This window comes from Anolis carolinensis, chromosome 4 (genome assembly GCF_035594765.1).
Source record: "Anolis carolinensis isolate JA03-04 chromosome 4, rAnoCar3.1.pri, whole genome shotgun sequence".
NCBI classification, from domain to species: Eukaryota; Metazoa; Chordata; class Lepidosauria; order Squamata; family Dactyloidae; genus Anolis; species Anolis carolinensis.
The window spans coordinates 209,837,974-209,859,186 of NC_085844.1; the positions used below are offsets into that span (position 1 = coordinate 209,837,974).

Consider the following 21,213-nt stretch of genomic DNA (forward strand, 5'->3'; position numbering starts at 1 on the left):
ATGTTGGTGACCTAAGATTCTATAGCAAGAAAATATTAAGATAGTGAGAAGTCACTTTCAGCTGCATTCAAACACATTTCTCTAACCTCTAATCTGAAGACTATCCTGCTTTGACCCATCTCACCCCATTAATTATTGTCCCATCTTCCTTCTGCCCAAATACCCTAGAGGCACCTGATCCTGTCTGATCTTGGATGCTAAGCAGGATAAGCCCTGGTTAGTACTTGAATGAAAAACAGGTGCTGTAGACTATATTTCAGAGAAGGAATTGGCAAAACAACTTCAAAGTATTACTTGCCTTAAAAAACCCTATGATATTCATGGTGTCCCTATAAGTTTGGTTCAGTCCTATTAAGCATAAGAGAAGTGCAGTCCATTTTTCTGATGTTTGAAGCTCTCCGTCCTTCCAAGCTGACATTTTTAATGGCATGATCTGTAGAGGATTTTTGCCCAAACTACACAGAAAGATTTCCAATTGTGAAAACACCACCACTCATCCCAACATTCTAATACTTCTGTTTCCAGAAGAGTCCCTCTCGAAATGGCAATAGTCACCATTTTAAAAGGATATTTGAAGAAAAGGGGAAGTATTCTGATATGCTGACTGGTGGCCTATAGGGCAGGTAATAGAAATTGGACCCTGACCTCCACACAGTTGCTTACACCTAAGTTATATAAATGAAAGTTTACTTGCAGCATTAGGAGTAAGATGCAAGTGATGAGGAAGAAGCTACGCCTTTACAATATAGGAAACGTCAACGAAGTGTTTCCTTTATATTGTAGTTCATGTTGCTTTCTATTCTAGGACATTTAAGGTTACAATATTAAAATTAGAAGCTAATGGAATTAATTTCTATTGTTAAATTTGTTATAATAATATCCTTCAAAATCAATTGAAAAGTAGGTACTTAGTTTATCAGTGGGACCCCACTATTCTGGTATTCTTAGCAGCTGACCATTAGTACCTTTGCAAAACCTGTGCATGGTTTTGCCTTTCAAAGGATTTTTTCCAAACAAAATCATCCCCTCAGACAATACTTCAAAAGTCAAAATAAAAATTTGATACATCAGATATCAAATTTATCAAATACAAGTTGCATGATGGAATATATCAGAACTCCAGGTCTTGAAATATATTGGTTATTTGGATCCCTAATGATGCAGACTCTGGCTAGGTTTGAGGATGGGATCAGCTTTGGTTGCTATGGTGGATAATTCATTCTGGGAAAGGAACGATGGGAATGCAATCCTTCTGGTTCTACTGGATGTCACAGCAGGTATGGAAACAATCGGTCATGCTGACTATCTGTCTTGGTTAAGTTTAGGAGTTTGTAAGATGCATTGGGACATATGAATGGTCCCAATGCATCTTACAAGATCAGACTCAGAAAGTGATGCTGGGAAAATTGGTTCTCACCGCACAGCCTCTAGTTTATGAGGTGCCCCAAAATCCCACCTTTTCTCATACTTTTTCACATCTGTCTGACTATGCTGAAGAAAGTGATCCAGAGACTTGGGTTGTCATATACATCTTTTCCAATCTCTAAACCTAGGAGAAAGACCTGAAACCTAATAATTAGTATAATACTAGAGCGTTGGGTAAGGTGTCTAAACTAGATGACAGTACACAAAACAGTATTCTCTCTGAAAAAGTATTCCACAATTTTACGACATGTTTTAAGCTGGTTTATCATTCTTTAAAATAATGTTTCAATGTCACTGATAATACAACATATATGCCCTCATGCAACGTCTATGCCTAGAAATATTTAAATAAATGAATAACAGCAGACAAAACTGAGCGGACTTAACAAAAATGCTTGGGAACAGAAGTATTTTAGATTTTTTCCCATTTGGAATATTTGCATTTACATAATGAAATATCTTGGAGATGGGACCCACATCTAACACAAATTTCATCTATACTTCAGGCTATGTGTATCTAATACACACAGCCTGAAGGTACCTTGGTGCATAAAATAAAGTTTATTCACATCAGAAAGCAAAGCTATCTCAGCCACCCATGTGGATAATTTCAGATTTTGGAACACTGTGGATTTCTGGAGAAGAAATACTCAACTTGTACATTTTCTCAAAACCTCACTAAAACCTTCTGTTACATACAGTCATCTATGAAATGAAACTTTATTTACTGTTCCATCGAGTATAAAACTGGAGTCATCAGCCTCTAAAATACAAATATAACTTAATGAGTTTTAATATACATATTAAGAAGTAAATATCTTTAGCTGCAATTACAATTAAAAAATCCGAACTTAGAGAAAGAGTTCACCTGAAGAGACATCTTCCTTCTTTCTGATCATATGATCCTTAGTAAATTTTACTCGTTGATGAGCTTCTATGCATGTTTTGCACAGCCATTCACCACATTCCACACAGAAGCCCACAGCACTAGAATTATCTTCACAGCTGGTACACACCTAAAAACAGGAAGGAAAACATTTTTCAATAGCTGAAGCCTTGACATATCAATCAAGAAATTATCAAAGCCTATATCCTTCACAAGATGAAGAAAAAAAACCATTACAAGGAGAAAAGAGCTGAAGTGTCATACCTGTTCAGATTTCTCATCAGAGCTGCTGGGTACTTCAGATGTGTCTTTGACAAAGTAGTTATCTACCAAATCTATTTGCCTGCATTCCTGGCGGCAGATTGGACACCTGATCACACCAACTGCAACCAAAAGAGGACACTTCTTACACTTCTCTGGATTGTCATAACTTGATTTAAAAAATAGCAACTGGAGTATCAGAAGGCTTGGTAATGAATGCTTTTAAAAAACCTTCTAAATGTGTTAGTAGAAATTGTCCAAGAATGATGCAATACAAGCATTTTCTAGTCCAATGGGCGGCTCCATACTATGTCTTATTCTTAACAACTCAAGGCAGATAGACTTCTTCTGGTGAAATTATAGAATCCAGCAGGAGGGTGGTAGAGGGAAGGAGAATTTGCGCCCCCAGAATCAGTTCTGGGAGTTGGGAAACCACCTCAGAATTTTCACAAAGAGGTATGAAGTTTTAGGATAGCAAGTGAGATTACCTGTACAGGGTATATTTATTCCAAAGTTAAAGAGAAATAGTATTTCTAATTTATAAAAGGCATATATATATTTGTGAATGCTACAAATAGCCAGGCAGCTAAATTTTCCACAGCTCCCGTTCAACATTAAATAAACTTTCAGGAAAAAATGTTTGTTTTATAAAATATTGCTGCCTTTCATCAACTCTCATGGATATTGCTTTTAATCCAGCCCATTTACAATGGAACAACTATAGGCAGAATTTTCATGTACAGCAGACTTGCAGTTAACAGGCACCATGGAGATTGAGAGATGCTGGTTAAATGTAATTTCTGGTTGCTCGACTGTTACTATTAAAAATAGGCCTAATTAATACTATACCATACTATGCCATAAACTCTGCATTGACTTGATATTTATTAAAATACAGTACTTAGAAGCAAATAAAAAGAAATAAAAGACAAACTTAAATTAACACAATTAAACTGTAATATACACGCATTTTTAAACTATTTCTTCAATGTTTTGCCAATTACTTTTCAGTCTACTATAATAATACATAATTTTTCTTTTGTTCCTTAGCACTCAACAGGTTAGATGGCAACTAAGCTGAAATATGTCCCACTGAAATTATGAATAACTTAATATAGATCCAACCCAATGTTGTTATTCACACTCCTGGCTCCTGACATATAACAGCAGTAAGAAAAATAAGAAATTTAGTATTTTTTCAGTTCTCAGTGTTAATTTATCCAATTATTCTTTCCCAACACTTTTTTGATGTTTTGGGAATCCTATTACATCTCTATTTCAATATTTTATCCTTTAAAAGTTTCTCACAAACATCATTATACCTAAAACCATGTTATAAAGAAAATGAAAAACACATGGGCCTCTTAATGTTCCTGGATTCTATCTCTTAGTATCACTAGCTATGCTAAGTCAAACTGATGAGAGTCAGGGCCCAACAACACAGATTGCCCTACCATTACGATAAGGAATTAATATTATTTATTCTTCTAGCCTCATTATACTTTCTGTATAGCACTGCTTAGATCACCTACAAATCAGAGAGAAGTAGGATATTCCTAATATTGGCTATATTTCTTTACTTCTATATTCTGAAGGTCATCTGTACACTGAGGAAAGGAAGGAGAGTCTTCCTATGCTTTTCAGTTGCCTGAAAATTCCAGTGTATAAGAACATGAATTGTGGCATACAGTCCTGTTCCCCGTCCCCCAGCCCAAATCCTGCATTCATAGATTCCATTAACCACTGCTGGAAAATATAAAATCCAAAAGGCAAACTTGATTTTGTGATTTTATAAGAGATATTGTTTTACTATCCCGTCATACATAATAAGACTAGAACATACATAATAAGACTTGAATATCCATGGATTTGACATGCAAAGGAGATCCTGGAACCAAATCCCAGCAGGGAATCCCAACTAAACCAAGGGTCTACTGTATGTTGTAAAGAGAAGAATAAAGATAGTTTTCCAATGCTCCTCCATGACCAAGTATGTAACTGTAATATATAAGGAGAGTACAGGCCTAGTATCCCTCATTCAAAATGCTTGAAGCATTTTGGATTTGGGTTTTTTTAAAGAGAGATCTTGGAGATGAGACCCTAGTCTGAACACAACATTAACTGATGTTTCATATATACCTTATAGATATAGGTTAAAGGCAAATTAATACAATGTTTTTAATATTTCTGTCCATTAAACAAAGTATATGTACAGTGAACCATCAGAAAGCAAAAGTGTCACCACGAGGACAATTTTGGAGGGTTTCAGAATTTTGAAAAAAGGATGTTCAACATATATCATTTGACACAAAAGCTGAATGACATTTCATCTGCAATGGCCTCACATCATTCATGAAAATTCTCATATATTGCTGTCAATGAGTGTGTATTACTGAACAGAACAGATGAACCACTTCTGGGTTTAAGTTTTTCTCCAATCTAAACAAGAATAACAAGCATCTCTATTTCTAAGATAATGCAGATTTCAAAAGTAGACAGTAGGATGTGCAATATGTCACTTTTTGAATCAAGATGATATTTTTGCTAGAGAGATTTGATCTTCTCTAGAACTCAAGTGTCAGGGGAAAACATTTTACAACTACATCCATGGATATAAAATTTGATAATATGCTGCTATATAATACTGAGGGTGAAGAGGTGTCTCAGTTCAAAACAAAAATTGTTTTAGTAGTTTAGCTGGTCTCCTTGAAAAACTACTAAGACTGAAATAAAATATTTGTACACTTACATAGTACAATTGCAATAATCCCAATGGAATCCCACCTGAAAACGGATTTGTGCACAGCCATACTTACTCTTTTGAATGAGTAGATAACCACTGGTTCCTCTACTCTTTTTTCTAAATATATTGTTTTTTCTAGCAGAACTGAGCTGAAACTAATTCAATAGTTCTTAACAAAGCATGAATAACTACAAAACTGAACAGACCCCACAAATTCTGTCACACAATTAGAACAGTTATTCAGTCTGGGTAAAAAAAACCTGTTTCACCTACTGATGGAAGAACACCAAGGTGTGGGGTGGGGGCAATCTACCCTCCCTAAAATGGCATTTCCAAAGTATAAGGGCACCTGTGAAAGTGACAGAACCTAGAGAAGGACTTCTCCTCTGAATCTCGGTGTCCTGTCAGATTTTTACTAGCAGACAGAATCTGTCAGATAGCCTGGACCTAAGCCAAAACACCATCATTTTTAATTGTGCCTGGAAACATACTGGCAGCCAGCAGATCTGTTATAGCAAAAGTGGTTGTATGATTCCCATAACCAGCCCCACTAGTTACAGCTCTTTGTATCAAATGAAACTTCAGAGCACTCTTTAAAAACAGCTCCACACAGAACATGTTACAATAATCCAAATGGTATATAACCAAGTCATGTGTCGTCTTGGCCATTAGGGATTCCAGAAACAAGAGTAGTCAGTGCACAAGCTTTACATGTGCAAAGCTAATTCTGGGCACTGTAGAAACCTGATTCTATAGGCTGAGTCCAGATGGACACCCAAACTGCAAATCTGAGTCTTCAGGGGGAGCTAGCAACTCATTCAACACAATCTGTATCCCTATTCCCTGATCTGCCTTTCAATTAATCAAGGACTGAGTTTTGTCTGGACTGAGTTTTAGTTTGTTTGCTTCCTATTCATTACTGATGTCAAACATTAGTTTAGAACAGATACAAATACTTGGAATTTCACGTGCTTAGCTACCTGAGAGAAAAATGAAGTGACAGAGACATTTGTCATTAACAATGTAATTCTTTGGATGAAAAACTGCCCTATTCACATTTTTGTGAAACAACCAGATGTTCAAATAAAACTTCAAATAATAGATATATCCAGCAGCAAGCCAATAAAATAGTTTTGAATTGTTTCATCTATGCTAGTCAACATCTCAAGCTTGTATACTTGGTTTTATGATGTTAGAGACTGTGTGTTTTGGAAGCACATTTCCCTAAAAAAAGTAATGTGTAAAACAAGGAATACAAAGCACACATGAGAAACAGAAAAAGCACTGTCACCAACAGGCCTAGATGCCAAAATCAATGATCTATTTATCTAATCCATAGTTTCTTAGTTGCTGTCATCAAACCCAACCTCCTCGTCCATAGTAAGACAACAAATGGAAGGCATGGCCAGGGCTTTCATATGACACAGGACAGAAAAAAGAAATGTATGAAAGAAAGAAAAACATGAACCTAATACTCCCCAGAGTTATTTACATAAAATTGAACTGTGTGTATCTTTTATAACAGAACTGCTGGGCACACTTTATAGGGCAGTGTTTCTCAACCTGGTGGTCAAGACTCCTGGGGAGGTCATGAGGGGGGTATGAGAGTGGTTGCCAAAGAACATCAAAAAACACATATTTTTGATGGTCTTAGGAACCCCTTTGGCAGAGAAGGCTGGATGTAGGTGAACTACAACTCCAAAACTCAAGGTCAACACTCAGGAAACCCTTCCAATATTTTCTGTTGGTCCTGGGAGTTCTGTGTGCCAAGTTTGGTTGAATTTCATGTTTTGTGGAGTTTAGAATGCTCTCTGTTTATAGGTGGACTATAAATTCCAACTACCAAATGACAAAATTAACTCCCCCCACCCCACCAGTATTCACATTTGGGCGTATCGAGTATTTGTGCCAAATTTGGTCCAGTGAATAAAAATGTATCCTGTATATCAGATATTTATATTACAATTCATAACAGTAGCAAAATTACAGTTATGAAATAGCAACAAAAATAATTTTATGATTGGGGGTCACCACAACATGAGGAACTGTGTTAAGAGATCATGGCATTAGGAAGGTTGAGTACCACTGTTCTAAGGTCTCATAGACGCTCTGTGCTGAGTAATCTCCCTAACAAATCCTTCATGAGAGATAAAAGAACGACTTCATAGTAAGAGAGTCTTGGCAAAATCTTGGCAAAAAATGACATTCTAACTCCCCTTCAGGTCACCGTAAGTCAGAAACAACTTGAAAATGCACAGCAACAAAAACCTGTGTCTGCCCAGATTCAGGAAGGTCAGCAATTAAATGCCACACATGCACATTGTCATTATGCTGCCATGGTGAAAAGTATGAATGCATAATAACCCTCATCAAGCTAAGAAAGACAAAGTAGATTGTTTATGTTAACATAGCACACTGGCAAGATTTCAAATAGACCTCTAGAAAAACCAATTTACATTTATTTACAATTTACATTTACTTTTGAAAAATATGCATAACAAAGCTTCCATTCACTTTCCTTACAGGTTAATGTTGCAAATTCTAAGTGCCCAATTAAGCCGAATGTCCTATTAGGACTGCACTTTTTAATTTACATTTTCTCTTTTATTGATTATTTACTTTCTCTCATTTATTGATTGATTTTCAACACTAACAAACTTTCAATATTACAAAATAATATACAGAAAAGAAAAGTCAGAAAGGAGGCAAGAAAAGAGAGAAGGGGGGGGGGGAGAGAGTTACAGATCTAAAACACAGTGAGGCACTGACTGCTGCCACCCCACATTCTGCCTGTAATGAAAATAGGGGGAAATTTTCTTCTACCAGTATATTGCTAATAATCATAACTATAAATTATTACATCATTAGATTTCTTGTTGCTCATAAACAGTTTCCTATCTTTCAGAAAATCTTAAATTGGTTTATCCTTTTGAGCCCACATGAATCTGGTCTTTTCAGCTAGCTCAGCAACCTGAGCATTCTTCCATAAACCTCAGTCTATTTTCAAGTTTGAACACACAATATTCTTGATGTTGTCGTCACATATAAAAGAAGTGATCCAGATTTATTACCCAATTCTTTATCCATAATTCCCAATGGAAACATTTCTGGTAACATTACTGAGTCCATCTTTTTTAAAAAAAAAAACAAACAAACAGATTAATATATAAACTTCAGACTAGTAGTTTTTGTCTTCTTACAAATCCACTGCATACCAAAAAAAGAGCCTTCCTCATTTTGATATCCACAACATCATTTTAAAATATTCTGGAATATTTTCATGAGTTTATTTGTGTTATTATTTATTTATTTATTTATTTACATCATTTCTATACCGCCTTCCTCCCCTAGGGGACCCAAAGCGGTTTACAACATAATATATGAACAATGGAAATAGTATTAAAAATGGTCAACCCACAGTATTTGAAACATCCCAAGTAAAAACAGATTAAACCTTCCGAGGTAAGAACAGTTAAAATCATACACTCCAAAAGCATAATCCAAGGCCAGTCCAATGTAAGTTCTCCATTGTGCATATGGTTCAATGCCTCTTATTGCTGTTGATTAAAGGTTTGATCCCACAACCAGGTTTTTAGTTTCTTCCTAAAGACCATGAGGGAGGATGTAGATCTGATGTCACTGGTGAGCGAGTTCCACAGCCTGGGGGCCACCACTGAGAAGGTCCTGTCTCTTGTCCCCACCAAACGCACCTGCGAAGGAGGTGGGATCGAGAGCAGGGCCTTCCTAGATGATCTTAGATTCTGGGTGTTAGACCCCATCTGTATACAGATTATATTTCAGTTACTACTTTTTCCCATACATCCAATGATCACTGTGCCCCAAATTTTGGGTGCACCAATAATGTACTCTTTTTTGGGGTTCATTTCTGTCACTAATTTTAATAGCCACTTAATCACTTTTTAATGACATGATCATTGACTTTACATAACTCTAAAACCCATTTTCTTTCCTTTCCTTGCATTCCTTTCATCTTGATTAAATCTGTCCTTAAATTGCACGTATGCAAACTAATTAAAATATTTGCCTTGCTCATAGAGCATCTTTGGCTTCCAGTTGTCTTGTTCACAGTACAAAGATCCATATTAAGCAACTATCTCCAATTCTATCACTTTCTTTAAAAAGGCTTCCTCTAGTGAGCAAACTAATTTTATCCTAGGGAAAAAAATCAGCATATATGGTATTTATATTAAACTTGTAGAAGAGTCTTTCTAATACAGTAATTTATAAATTCAGCATGTGTCTCTTAACATTATCGTACTAATGTTCACCAAGACACCAAAATCTTAAATTATGACCTTCAAGTTCCAAAATTATGTCATCTCGAAGTAATATTAATTCCATCAGCCATACAAAACAGACCTCATAATATAATTTAATATTATGGATTCCCAAGTCCCTATTTCCTTAGCATCATGAATTATTTTATTTTTATTCTGAGTTTCTTTGCCTGCAAATCTAGAAATCTCTTTTTGTCACTGCCAAAAAGTTATCCCATTTTGTATAATAGGAATTGTTTGAAAGATAAATAAAAGCTTTGGCAACACATTTACTTTTACTACTACAGTTCTACCCCAAAGGGATAAATTTAACTTTTCTCATTCATCTAAATCTCTTCTAAAAGAATGCACCTAGTCTGCTATGATGTTCATTATGTTATTTAAGGCAAGTTACCAGTTCTATTCACTTCCATATTGTTGAAGGATATAACCCAATAGTTAAAAGAACCAACTATATGTAATGCTCTAAGTTCTCTGGGGTACAATTATGATTGAATGTGTTAAATGAGAATACAAATTTGTTATCAGTCGGTGTTTTTCATGTCAGGAGTGACTTCAGAAACTGCAAGTCGCTTCTAATGTGAGAGAATTGGCCGTCTGCAAGGATGTTGCCCAGGGGACACCCCAATGTTTTGATGTTTTTACCATCCTTGTGGGAGGCTTCTCTCATGTCCCCACATGGAACTGGAGCTGATTGAGGGAGTTCATTCGTGCTCTCTCCGGGTTGGATTCAAACTGGCAAACTTCAGGTCAGCAACCCAACCTTCAAGTCACCAGTCTTACCGGCACAAGGGTTTAGCCCACTGCGCCACCGGGGACTTCAATCAGTGATGGTATGTGACAAATTCCCTTGTTCATCTAGTCAAGGCGCTTCAGTAAAATATGAACGTTCTAGCCTTGTTCAATATAATCAAAATGAACTGGCCAAGTACCACATGCAAACTTTTTAAATAATAAATTTATTATGCACACACAAAATGACTTGATTATGAAAACACAGCACAACTGGTTAACTATCTTTTAGATGACAAATCAAAAACCATTTCCAGATTTATATGGTACTGAAGATGGTGCACATAATCTACATTATTAGTACTGATACTGTTAAGAAAAGATACCCAAGTACCATAAAAATAACTGATTGCTCCCAAATTTCTCAAAAGTTTTAGTTTAGGACGACATTTACTCCATAAATGACAGATATCATAGACAGGTTCGCTGTTTATCTAAAATTAAATCCTAGGAATCTTTTCAATTTTCCACCAATACAAGTTAAGTTCAAGTTCATGTGACTGTTATAACGAAACAATAGCAGATCAACTTCTGGGTGAAAAGAACAATTTGATCAGTGACCATACTAATTTCAGAGACCACAGCTGTCTAAAAGGCTTGGGAAATTGGATATGACTACTACCAATGAACACATACACATATTTACAGTATCAACTGCTTACATTTTTATTAAAATGTTTTAAATGGTTTGGAATAAAATAATTTTTAATGAATGCCCCCAGACAGCAGAGGTAAAAGGAGGTTTAGATTATAGTGTACACCAGACACCTCCACAGAGCTCTACCTCCAAGTCACTTTCCCACACATGCTTACCACCCACAAAGTTGATGTACGTGTCACAAAATAAAAAGAAGAGGTCAAATCTTTCTAGAGTTTACCAGTGATAGTAGTAATTCTTCAAAGCCTCTTATGGATTGCATTCCTTGTGCTTTTACTGTGGAGGTGACTGTGAAGTAAGTAATACTAGTGAATTTACTACACTTATACATTAAGCAACCAAAGTTTCTTAACTGCTCATCCATTTGGAAAGTAGTGCTACACTAAAAATCTTGTAACTTGTATAAATTATTTTCCTTCCAACCTTAGAAAAAGACAGAAGGCAGCACTGCAGAAACAATGATTGCAAGCCCCCTCCCCCCCCCCCCCGCAAGACAATATTTGTAAGGTGTTTTGGAGAATTCTCAAAACGGTTAAAATGTTTATATAAGACTTCTTCAAAGTGAATAGCTCTAATCCAGTGTACTCAAGGTGTAGCAAATTTCTGAGACATCAAACATCAACATTACCAATTAACAGTGGAAATGCCTCACCATGAACATTTATATACAGACTCTCTGTCCCTTCTAGATGGTAAACAGAGCACAAACTTGGGCACTCTTTTGGTCATGTACAAATCATTCTACAAATTGTGAAACTGAAACAATATTTTATGGCAAAAGAACATTAGAAACATTTTGAATAAATACCCAATTTAAAAGTATGGACATCTTTATAGAGTCCATCCTCATTTTTAGAACATCTGTCTAATCATCAACAACAGAGGAAAATTAATTTTGAGACTTACCAAGAATTAAACCACCCAATATTATAAGGAGAAAAAGCATACTGAACTTTCTGTTAAATTGTATAAAGAAAGCAGATATATTGTCTTAACATCCTGTCTTAATAAGACCTGAAACTTTTTCAATTCAATAGAAAATAGTCTTCCACACCACAACATTTATAGAAAATGTTTCAAAGAGGAAACAGAAACCTTATCAATCAACAAAATGATCAGAAATTTCTGAAAGTTGTAGGTTGAAGGTTACTAATATATGATGGAAATGTAAATAGCAAAAGTGAAGATTTTATATGTTGTAGAGTTATAACTAAGAAAAAATTTGAAACCGAGAAATTGTTGATTTTTACAATATTTAAAAGAAATATCCTATTAGAACCAGAATTGTTTGTGTTAGGACTGAAGCAAATAGAGAAGTGTCATGAGACAGCGCTTACAAAATATTACTATCACAGCAAGATGTTGTATACGAAGAAGTGGAATATGGAAATTGCAACCAAGGAAGGCTGAATAATTAAAGTGTTTGAACTGGCAGAAATTATCCATTTTCATAAGAGAATATTGTTAACTAGACACGTGGTTTGAGAATTAGCAGCTTAACTCAAGAAGAAGTAGTGCAAATTAACACATCATATATCATTGGTAGGAAAATTTGAAATGATCTTTTAAATCAGCTTTGTTCACCTTTTATTTTTTGTTATATACAGTGTTCCCTCACTTATCGCGGGGATTAGGTTCTAGGGCCACTCGCAATAAGTGAAAATCCGTGAAGTAGGGACACTATATTTATTTTAATATTTATACATTATTTTAGTAGGTATACACTATTTTAAGTCTTTATCAACCAATTGTGCGTTGATAAATCACCTCCTTCTTCTCCTGTTGCCACTTGGGCTCCTTTTCTCTCCCTTTGGCTTCTCCTTCTCCCCCTTCCTTGGGATGTAAATTGTAATTTTTTATGATTTACAACAGTCTTTTACTGAAAAACTGCAAAACAGTGAATCTGCAAAAAGTCAACCGCGAAGTAGTGAGGGAAAACTGTATTCTTATTTTGTACTAGCTTGGGGACCCGGCGGTGCCCGTGTTATTTGAGAAAGGCATTATCTTCCTGTGTTCCAAGTTTAGTCTAGGTCCAGGGTCAGCAGGGTTCAGTGGGTGCAGGTGAACTACATCTATCATCCATGGTCCATCCCACTCCAAACAGTGGCAGGATGTATAGTAGGTCATGGGGACTGTATGTGTCATGCCTGTTAGAGTGAGTAGGCCGAAGCCTGTTGGTGGTAGTTTTTTGCCTCAGTGAGGGAGGCAAAAAAGTACAATCAATGTAGGGAAAAAACTCGGGGGTGGGTAAGGTGGGGGGGGGGAGTAAAAGTTTTCATAAAGAGACCCAAAACTATCCTTAAAATGAAAGATTTAAAAGATAGTCATTATTGAAGTGCTCATTCATTGGAGGTGAACTATAAATCCCAGTATCTACTACTCCCAAACTTCCAGGCCAATTCCCCTCCAAACCCACCAGTAGTCAAATCTGGGCATATTGGGTCTGCATGGCAAGTTTGGCCCAGACCCATCATTGTTTGGGTTCATAGCATTCTGGGTGTATGTGAACTACAACTCATCTAAATTCCCCAGTAGGAGTTACAGTGCTCTGACTTGATGCAGGGTGAACTACAACTTCCACCATGTGCAGTTAATCCCCAAACTACTCCAGTAAGTTTAGTTGCAGCTCAATTCTTCGACAACACATTCAATTCTTCTCTGTTTATTATGCAGAGAGATTTGAAAGGGACGGGCAGTGGGTGGGGCCATGCAAATCCCACAGCAATGGAGAACCCTGGGATGCCTGCCTGTGGTGGAAGAAAAAGCAAAATCTAGGATGAAATGGTCCCCAAATGAAAGCATTCCTTAGGTGGTGGGCCATAGTGTTTGGGAAGGACATTGGCAGGGGCTGGGCTACATGTTCATGGAGCTCGCTGTAACTGTAATGTCAGTACAAAGAGGTGACTTGCTGGCTTCTGAGGCCTGGGAAGTATAGCCTGTTTGTGGAGGCCAGAGGCTGTCTGTGTGAGCGGACACCCGTGCCACATACACACATACGGGTTTTCGCTTTTATTATGGATTTAGATTTAGATTAGATTTAGATTTACATTTAGATTTAGATTAGATAGATTAGATTAGATGGATTCTAGTTGTTGTCAATTTGTAGTTTAATAATAGTATGTGATGTGTTTTTGTATCACATGTATTATTTTATTGATGTATGTATAATTTAATAACAGTTTTTAGAAAGTTTGGATATCAAAACTACCCAATGCAGATATCCAAATCCGTCCAACTTACAACTTCTTACATTCATCAAATACTGGTATCTAAATCTTCAGATAGTACTGTATTCCTGAACGGTTTGGGACCCTCCTACCTTTGTGATCGCCTTTCCCCCTACTAACCTGCACGATCTCTTCATTCGTCAGGGGAGGCCGTCCTCTCGCTCCCACCTCTGTCACAAGCGCAGTTGGTGGGGACAAGAGAGAGGGCCTTCTCCGTGGTGGCCCCCTGGCTCTGGAACTCGCTCCCCGGGGAAATCAGGCAAGCCCCCACCCTGGTAGCATTCAGAAAGAGCTTGAAAACCTGGCTCTTCACTCAGGCCTTTGGATAAAGATTGCTCATCCCCATAACAATCCTGTATTTTTGTACCGGTTTGCACTTTTTACCTTTGTCAACTTGATATAGACACAGGGTCTACTCCCATCCCAATTTGCACTTCCAAGAATCTGCAGCCCTTTATCAGTCACCTCGTGTTTACAATATTTATATGGTGCACATTACCCAGTCTACTTTTACAACCTCTCCGTTTTAATCCATGCTTTTATTAGTTTTTGTCATTTGTTTTTTATTGGGTAATGTTTAATTTTTATAATTGTGCATGTCTCGTGTCTATTGTTTTGTTTTATATTGCTATTGTTTTTATTCGGGCTTGGCCCCGTGTAAGCCGCCCTGAGTCCCCTTTGGGGAGATAGAGGTGGGGTATAAAAATAAAGTTGTTATTATTATTATTATTATTATTATTATTATTATTATTATTCCAGAAACTTATCAGTTGCTATTCCAAAGTAGATCTACGAGATGCATAAAATCAATGGCTGCTCAGTAAGCAACCATTTATGTGTTATGTTCCCTGATTCAATCACAATCTATTCAAAGACTTAGACTAATTCATCCAAATTCTTTGTTTAGTAAGGAAGAACATGAAACAACTTAATCTTTAAAAAAAATATATGTAAGACACACATATGAGCAGGTTCATCTTACTAAACCCATTATCCTGCCAGAGTCCAGCGTTTCTATCCTGTCACTTGCCTAGCATGATTTTTGTGAGGAGGGAAAGTGAATAAGAAACTTGAACCTATGCACATTTTTAAATGAGCTTTAAAAAACAACAAACACCTTCACTTCTCAGAACATATTTCAGTACAGAGGAGAGCAAAACACAATATTGGCAACACATGCAGTTTTCTCATGTTTGGTTTTGAAGCCTTTAGCTCCTCTGGACCATTCTCCAACAAGCCAATCTTTCTCTTGTTGCAGAGTCCTCCCTTGAAATGCTTAACATACAAATGTTCATTTTTCTAAAGCAAAGGTAGGCTTCTGGACCCTTCCATTTATTTGTTTATGGATTCTTGGTGATCAAAAGATCCAAATTAAACCAATGGGGGAGGGTTTACAATTGTTATTCAACCGTTTTACCATAAACATCCTTTTTCCGCATCCTATCACTTGTATGTCAGTGTCCAGGCTTGTAAAAGAAGTATTCTTTTTGAAATACCCTTCTCCTTCTGGACTCTCCCCTTTAACACGAACTTCCCCTCTTCGCCTTCCTCCCAGCTAGCCCACATGTTAAGAAACGGAAGAGAAGGAAAGGTTCTTGAAAACACCTGAAAATGGGATTTTACAATATTTTAATTTGAGGGTTCATCCCTTCAACACAACAGCAAATACAACTACTCAATTTGTCTCAATAAGGCAAGCTCAGGGGTGATTCCAGTTGAAACCTCACATTGTCAGGTCACCTGACAATCCCCATTTGTCTGTAAATATATCCCCACCCCCTGCAGAGGATTTTTCGCTGCACTGTAAATTGGCCATCTCATGTTGCATGTTCCTCCCATCTGTTTACTCCCAAAGTTATTTCTTGCAGGATCAGAATATGCAAAGTAAACAAAAAGATTTCATTTCTGGTACACAAAAGAGGAGCAAATTATCTGAATGTTTCAATTTATTTTTAAGGAAGAAAAATAGCCAGTTTATCTAGATTTAAAGCATGATTGCATTTAGTACAAAAGAAACATTTTATAAAAATGTATTCAATCAATGAAAGCTGCAGACTACCTGTAGCAGATGCATATTGCTGTAGGCTACATTTCAGAGGAAGGAAGTAGCAAAGCCACTTCAGAGTATTCCTTGACTAAGAAACTATCACATTCATGGGGTGGCCATAAGTCAAGATGGGATATGAATGCATGCGCACACACCACTCTATAGCACAGACATGCTTGTTGTGGACATCCCTTGGTATCCAGAGCTAATTGCTGTTGCATGAAGATCTGGTAAATCACAAAACTATCTCAAAAAAGGAGAAATAAATTGAAGTCTGCTCATGATTAATTAAGGATAAAAAGTTGCTACTTGAAAGAGGAGAAGCTCTGAGAAGATCTCAAAAAAAAAAAAAGAATCTGGAAAGCAGACAGAAGAAGAACACACAGCACCTGGTCAAAATCTCCCCACTATGGTAAGCTGTATCATATTGATACTTAATTGCAATTGTTTCTAATGAGGTCCTTATTTGCATATATCAATTTAAACAAGTGCATAACGACACTATCCTTTTAGTGATGCCTGCCCTGGTTTTGGGTAATACATTGAAATCTATTCTAGAAATCTTTATGGGCCTCCAGTGTTCTAGCTCATTAAGTATCACTCAAGCTTTGTAGAAATGGAAGAGCACTGTCACATGTTAAATTTATTGCTATTAAGGTATAGCACCCATGGGGGACATGTGCTTGGACCTACCATGGAAATGCCAATAATAGCGAACCCTAATGAAATAAATCTCTTCCAACAGAACCATATCATAGAGAACACCTCTCTAGCATTTATAGTCCTCCAACACAACACTATAGTCAACCTGTGGTGGAAACATAACACAGAATCACACTAAACATCCTAGAAAGTGCCTAGGGAGGACACATTTTCAGACATGGATAAGCGAAACTACAGGGACTGGGTCCCACAGATACAGAAGTTGAACTGAACATCAAACTGAACCACTGACAATTATCTTCGAGAGTTCTTGGAGAACAGGAGAAGTCCCAGAAGATTGGAGGAGGGCAAATGTGGTCCGTATCTTCAAGAAGGGAAAAAAGAACGACCCAAACAATTACCGTCCAGTCATCCTCACATCGATACCAGGCAAGATTCTGGAAAAGATCATTAAGGGGGTGGTCTGCAAATACTTAGAAACAAATGCAGTCATTGCTAATAGTCAACACAGATTTACCAAAAACAAGTCATGACAGACTAATCTGATCTCTTTTTTCGATAGAGTTACGAGTTGGGTCGATACAGGGAATGACGTGGATGTAGCGTACCTAGATTTCAGTAAGGCCTTCGACAAAGTCCCTCATGACCTTCTGGCAAACAAACTAGTAAAATGTGGGCTAGACAAAACTACGGTTAGGTGGATCTGTAATTGGCTAAGAAAACGAACCCAAAGGGTGCTCACCAATGAGTCGTCTTCATCTTGGAAAGAAGTCACGAGTGGAGTGCCGCAGGGTTCCGTCCTGGGCCCGGTTTTGTTTAACATATTTATTAACGACTTAGACGAAGGGTTAGAAGGCACGATCATCAAGTTTACAGATGACACCAAACTGGGAGGGATAGCCAACACTCCAGAAGACAGATGCAGAATTCAAAACGATCTTGACAGACTAGAGAGATGGGCCGAAACTAACAAAATGAAGTTCAACAGGGATAAATGCAAGATACTTCATTTCGGCAGAAAAAATGGAAATCAAAGATACAGAATGGGAGACGCCTGGCTAGACAGCAGTACATGTGAAAAAGATCTTGGAGTCCTTGTGGACAAGTTAAGCATGAGCCAGCAATGTGATGCGGCTGCTAAGAAAGCCAATGGGATTTTGGCCTGCATCAATAGGGGTATAGCATCTAGATCCAGGGAAGTCATGCTACCCCTCTATTCTGCCTTGGTCAGACCACACCTGGAATACTGTGTCCAATTTTGGGCACCGCAGTTGAAGGGAGATGTTGACAAGCTGGAATGTGTCCACAGGAGGGCAACTAAAATGATCAAAGGTCTGGAGAACAAGCCCTATGAGGAGAGGCTTAAAGAACTGGGCATGTTTAGCCTGCAGAAGAGAAGGTTAAGAGGAGACATGATAGCCATGTACAAATATGTGAGGGGAAGTCATAGGGAGGAGGGAGCAAGCTTGTTTTCTGCTGCCCTGCAGACTAGGATGCGGAACAATGGCTTCAAACTACAGGAAAGGAGATTCCACCTGAACATCAGGAAGAACTTCCTCACTGTGAGAGCTGTTCGACAGTGGAACTCTCTCCCCCAGACTGTGGTAGAGGCTCCTTCTTTGGAGGCTTTTAAACAGAGGCTGGATGGCCATCTGTCGGGGGTGCTTTGAATGCGATTTCCTGCTTCTTGGCAGGGGGTTGGACTGGATGGCCCATGAGGTCTCTTCTAACTCTACTATTCTATGATTCTATGATTCTATGAAATCATACATTTCTACTGAAAATCAAATCCAGATCAGTATTGAAAATGAATAAAACAGTATGGATAGAATACAACTCTCCCCCAACCCCAGCCTGGTATCCATAGATTCTGTCTCTTTGGATTCCACCATCCATGGCTTGAACCCCCTCCCCCTCCCCCAAAGAAAAAAGATCCCTAAAGCAAACTTTGGTGTTACCATTTTATATAAGGTAATCCCATTGTATGCAATGAGACTTGAGCATTCACTGATTTTAGTATCAACGGGGCTCCTGGAACCAAACCCTAACAGACACCAAGGACCCACTGTACTGAATGCAATTATTTGATGTTGCCACCAGCTTTGCACATCTCATAAATTTTCACAGAAATCAAACAAATATGGTATTATATTTTATTTTGCAAGGCTTTTTGAGATATTAAGAATACCTTCAAAGTGCAGTACAGTTCAGAAACTGATTCAACAGCTTCTTGAAATTCCAGGCTATGGTCTTTGATTTCGTGCTGAGCATAACAGACTTCTGGAAGCTTCTAAAGCACAGCATGAAGTCAGTCTAGGACAGTGAGGATCACCAAAGGAATGAAGAGATGGTCAAACCAGTATTTTGGGGAGTAATTATTGAAATTAATACACTTATATCCTACCTGAAAACATGATAAAATTTGCATGCTTATTTTTTCTCTCTGATTTGAGATGATCTGGTCTGATTTATTTGATTTTATCTAGAAGCAAAGCTATTTTCAAGTCATGTACAGGCAGTCCCTAAGTTACAAACAAGACAGGTTCTGTAGGTCTGTTTTTAAGGGGAATTTGTATGTAAGTCAGAATAGGTACATTTTAAAGTGTAAGTACAGCCAAATGTGTGTGTGTGTATGTGTGCGTGCGTGTGTAAACTTTAGATAGCATAGGAAAGGACTAACACTCCTGTGGTGTGTGTTTTACTGTCTGTGCCCCTGTTCAAAAGATTTTATCTCACTTTCTATCCCTGTGATAATTGGATTTTGAAAAAAAAATAGCTTGTTGTGGAAACAAGGATGGGTGATAAAGCTTCAGTTGAGACACTTTTCTCCCATGCTGACTTTCAGGAGTGGATTTCCTTTCCTAGGGGTAATAATAATAATAATAACTTTATTCTTGTACCCCACCTCCATCTCCCCAAAGGGACTGGGGCAGCTTACATATGGCACAAAGCGCCTAAAACAACACATAAAATAAACACACAGTACAATACAAAATAAAACCACTCATATATAAAACAACAATTTGAATTCAGAACAGCGCCAATAACCTAAACTGTCATCTGACATAAAAACATGGGCAACTGTAAACAAGAAGAAAGTAAAGGGATAGTGCAAGTTGTAGCTAAGGAACAAGGGAACGGGATAAAAGTGCTGTGCTGTATCATAATTGCAGACCATTGGGCTAGGCATGCTCAAAGGCTTGTCTAAACATCTAAGTTTTCAATTCCCTCCGGAAGGAGGATAGGGTGAGGGCCTGCCTAATCTTCCCTGGGGAGGGTGTTTCAAAGTCAGGGGGCCACCGCCAAGAAGGCCCTCTCCCTCGTCCCCACCAACCGTGCTTGTGACAGTGGCAGGACCACGAGAAGGGGTAGATTTCTGTCACATCCTGTTGTCTCACCTCCATTAACTATGGGCCGTTTGCAAGTTGCCTGTACATACATACATAACATATATATGCACACACACACACATATGCATGCACACACACTGTATATACACACACAAATGATTAAAGTTACTTCTACTTTACTAAAATGCCAACAATAAATAAAAAAGAAATTATAATTATAAATTTAATCACATCTGTTCAAAAAGGTACTCTCACATTTTCATCAAACATGCCTCTGAAGTAGAACGGTTTCCCTTCAAATCATAAAATCAGACAAGCTTGTAAGGGAGAACAGTTATATAGAATACAAAAATCTAAAATTGCTGTTTGGTTAAAATCAAACTGTTTTTCTAATCAACCTAATTTCATCGCAATGGCAATTCCTCATCCATTTCCTCCAGAACACCATCAGTACTCAATCACATAAGGAAACCCTCCAGTGCTGCAGGTGTGTGAGAGAGGTTGGCTTACATGGTGTTGCACAGGGTGCTTCTAGCATCAGAACGAAAGTGGGCAACACCCCTCCATCCTGTCATATCGCTTAAAACCAACTGGGAAACTCTTTGGAGCAGGTGTCTGGTACCATAGAGGGCTTTACAACAAGTGAAGAACACAGATTTATATAAGTTCTTCCTTTCTTATCTAAGTCAAGAAGGGTTATTGTTTTCACCTGGTTTTTACAGGTATGAAACTGAACATGTATATGTACGTGTGTGTGTATACACATATAATATCCACAGGCATGTGAGCATAAGCACTAATGAAAAGATTTGCAATCTAATAATTTTGTAGTCTTACATGAAAAATCAATACATGACATGGCT

At 37.6% G+C, this 21,213-nt stretch overlaps 1 protein-coding gene across 4 annotated transcripts in view; it reads right to left on the reverse strand.

Annotated features, from left to right (window-relative positions):
• Positions 1-21,213, reverse strand: part of trim33 (tripartite motif containing 33) — a 78,624-nt gene that overhangs the window by 44,443 nt on the left and 12,968 nt on the right. For all 4 annotated transcript variants that reach the window (XM_062978672.1, XM_062978674.1, XM_062978671.1 and 1 more), the window contains exons 2-3: positions 2,576-2,694; positions 2,294-2,441 (exon numbers count right to left, since the gene is read on the reverse strand). In XM_062978672.1, the coding sequence (XP_062834742.1) occupies positions 2,294-2,441; positions 2,576-2,694 (267 nt within the window). The remainder of the gene's footprint in view (positions 1-2,293; positions 2,442-2,575; positions 2,695-21,213) is intronic.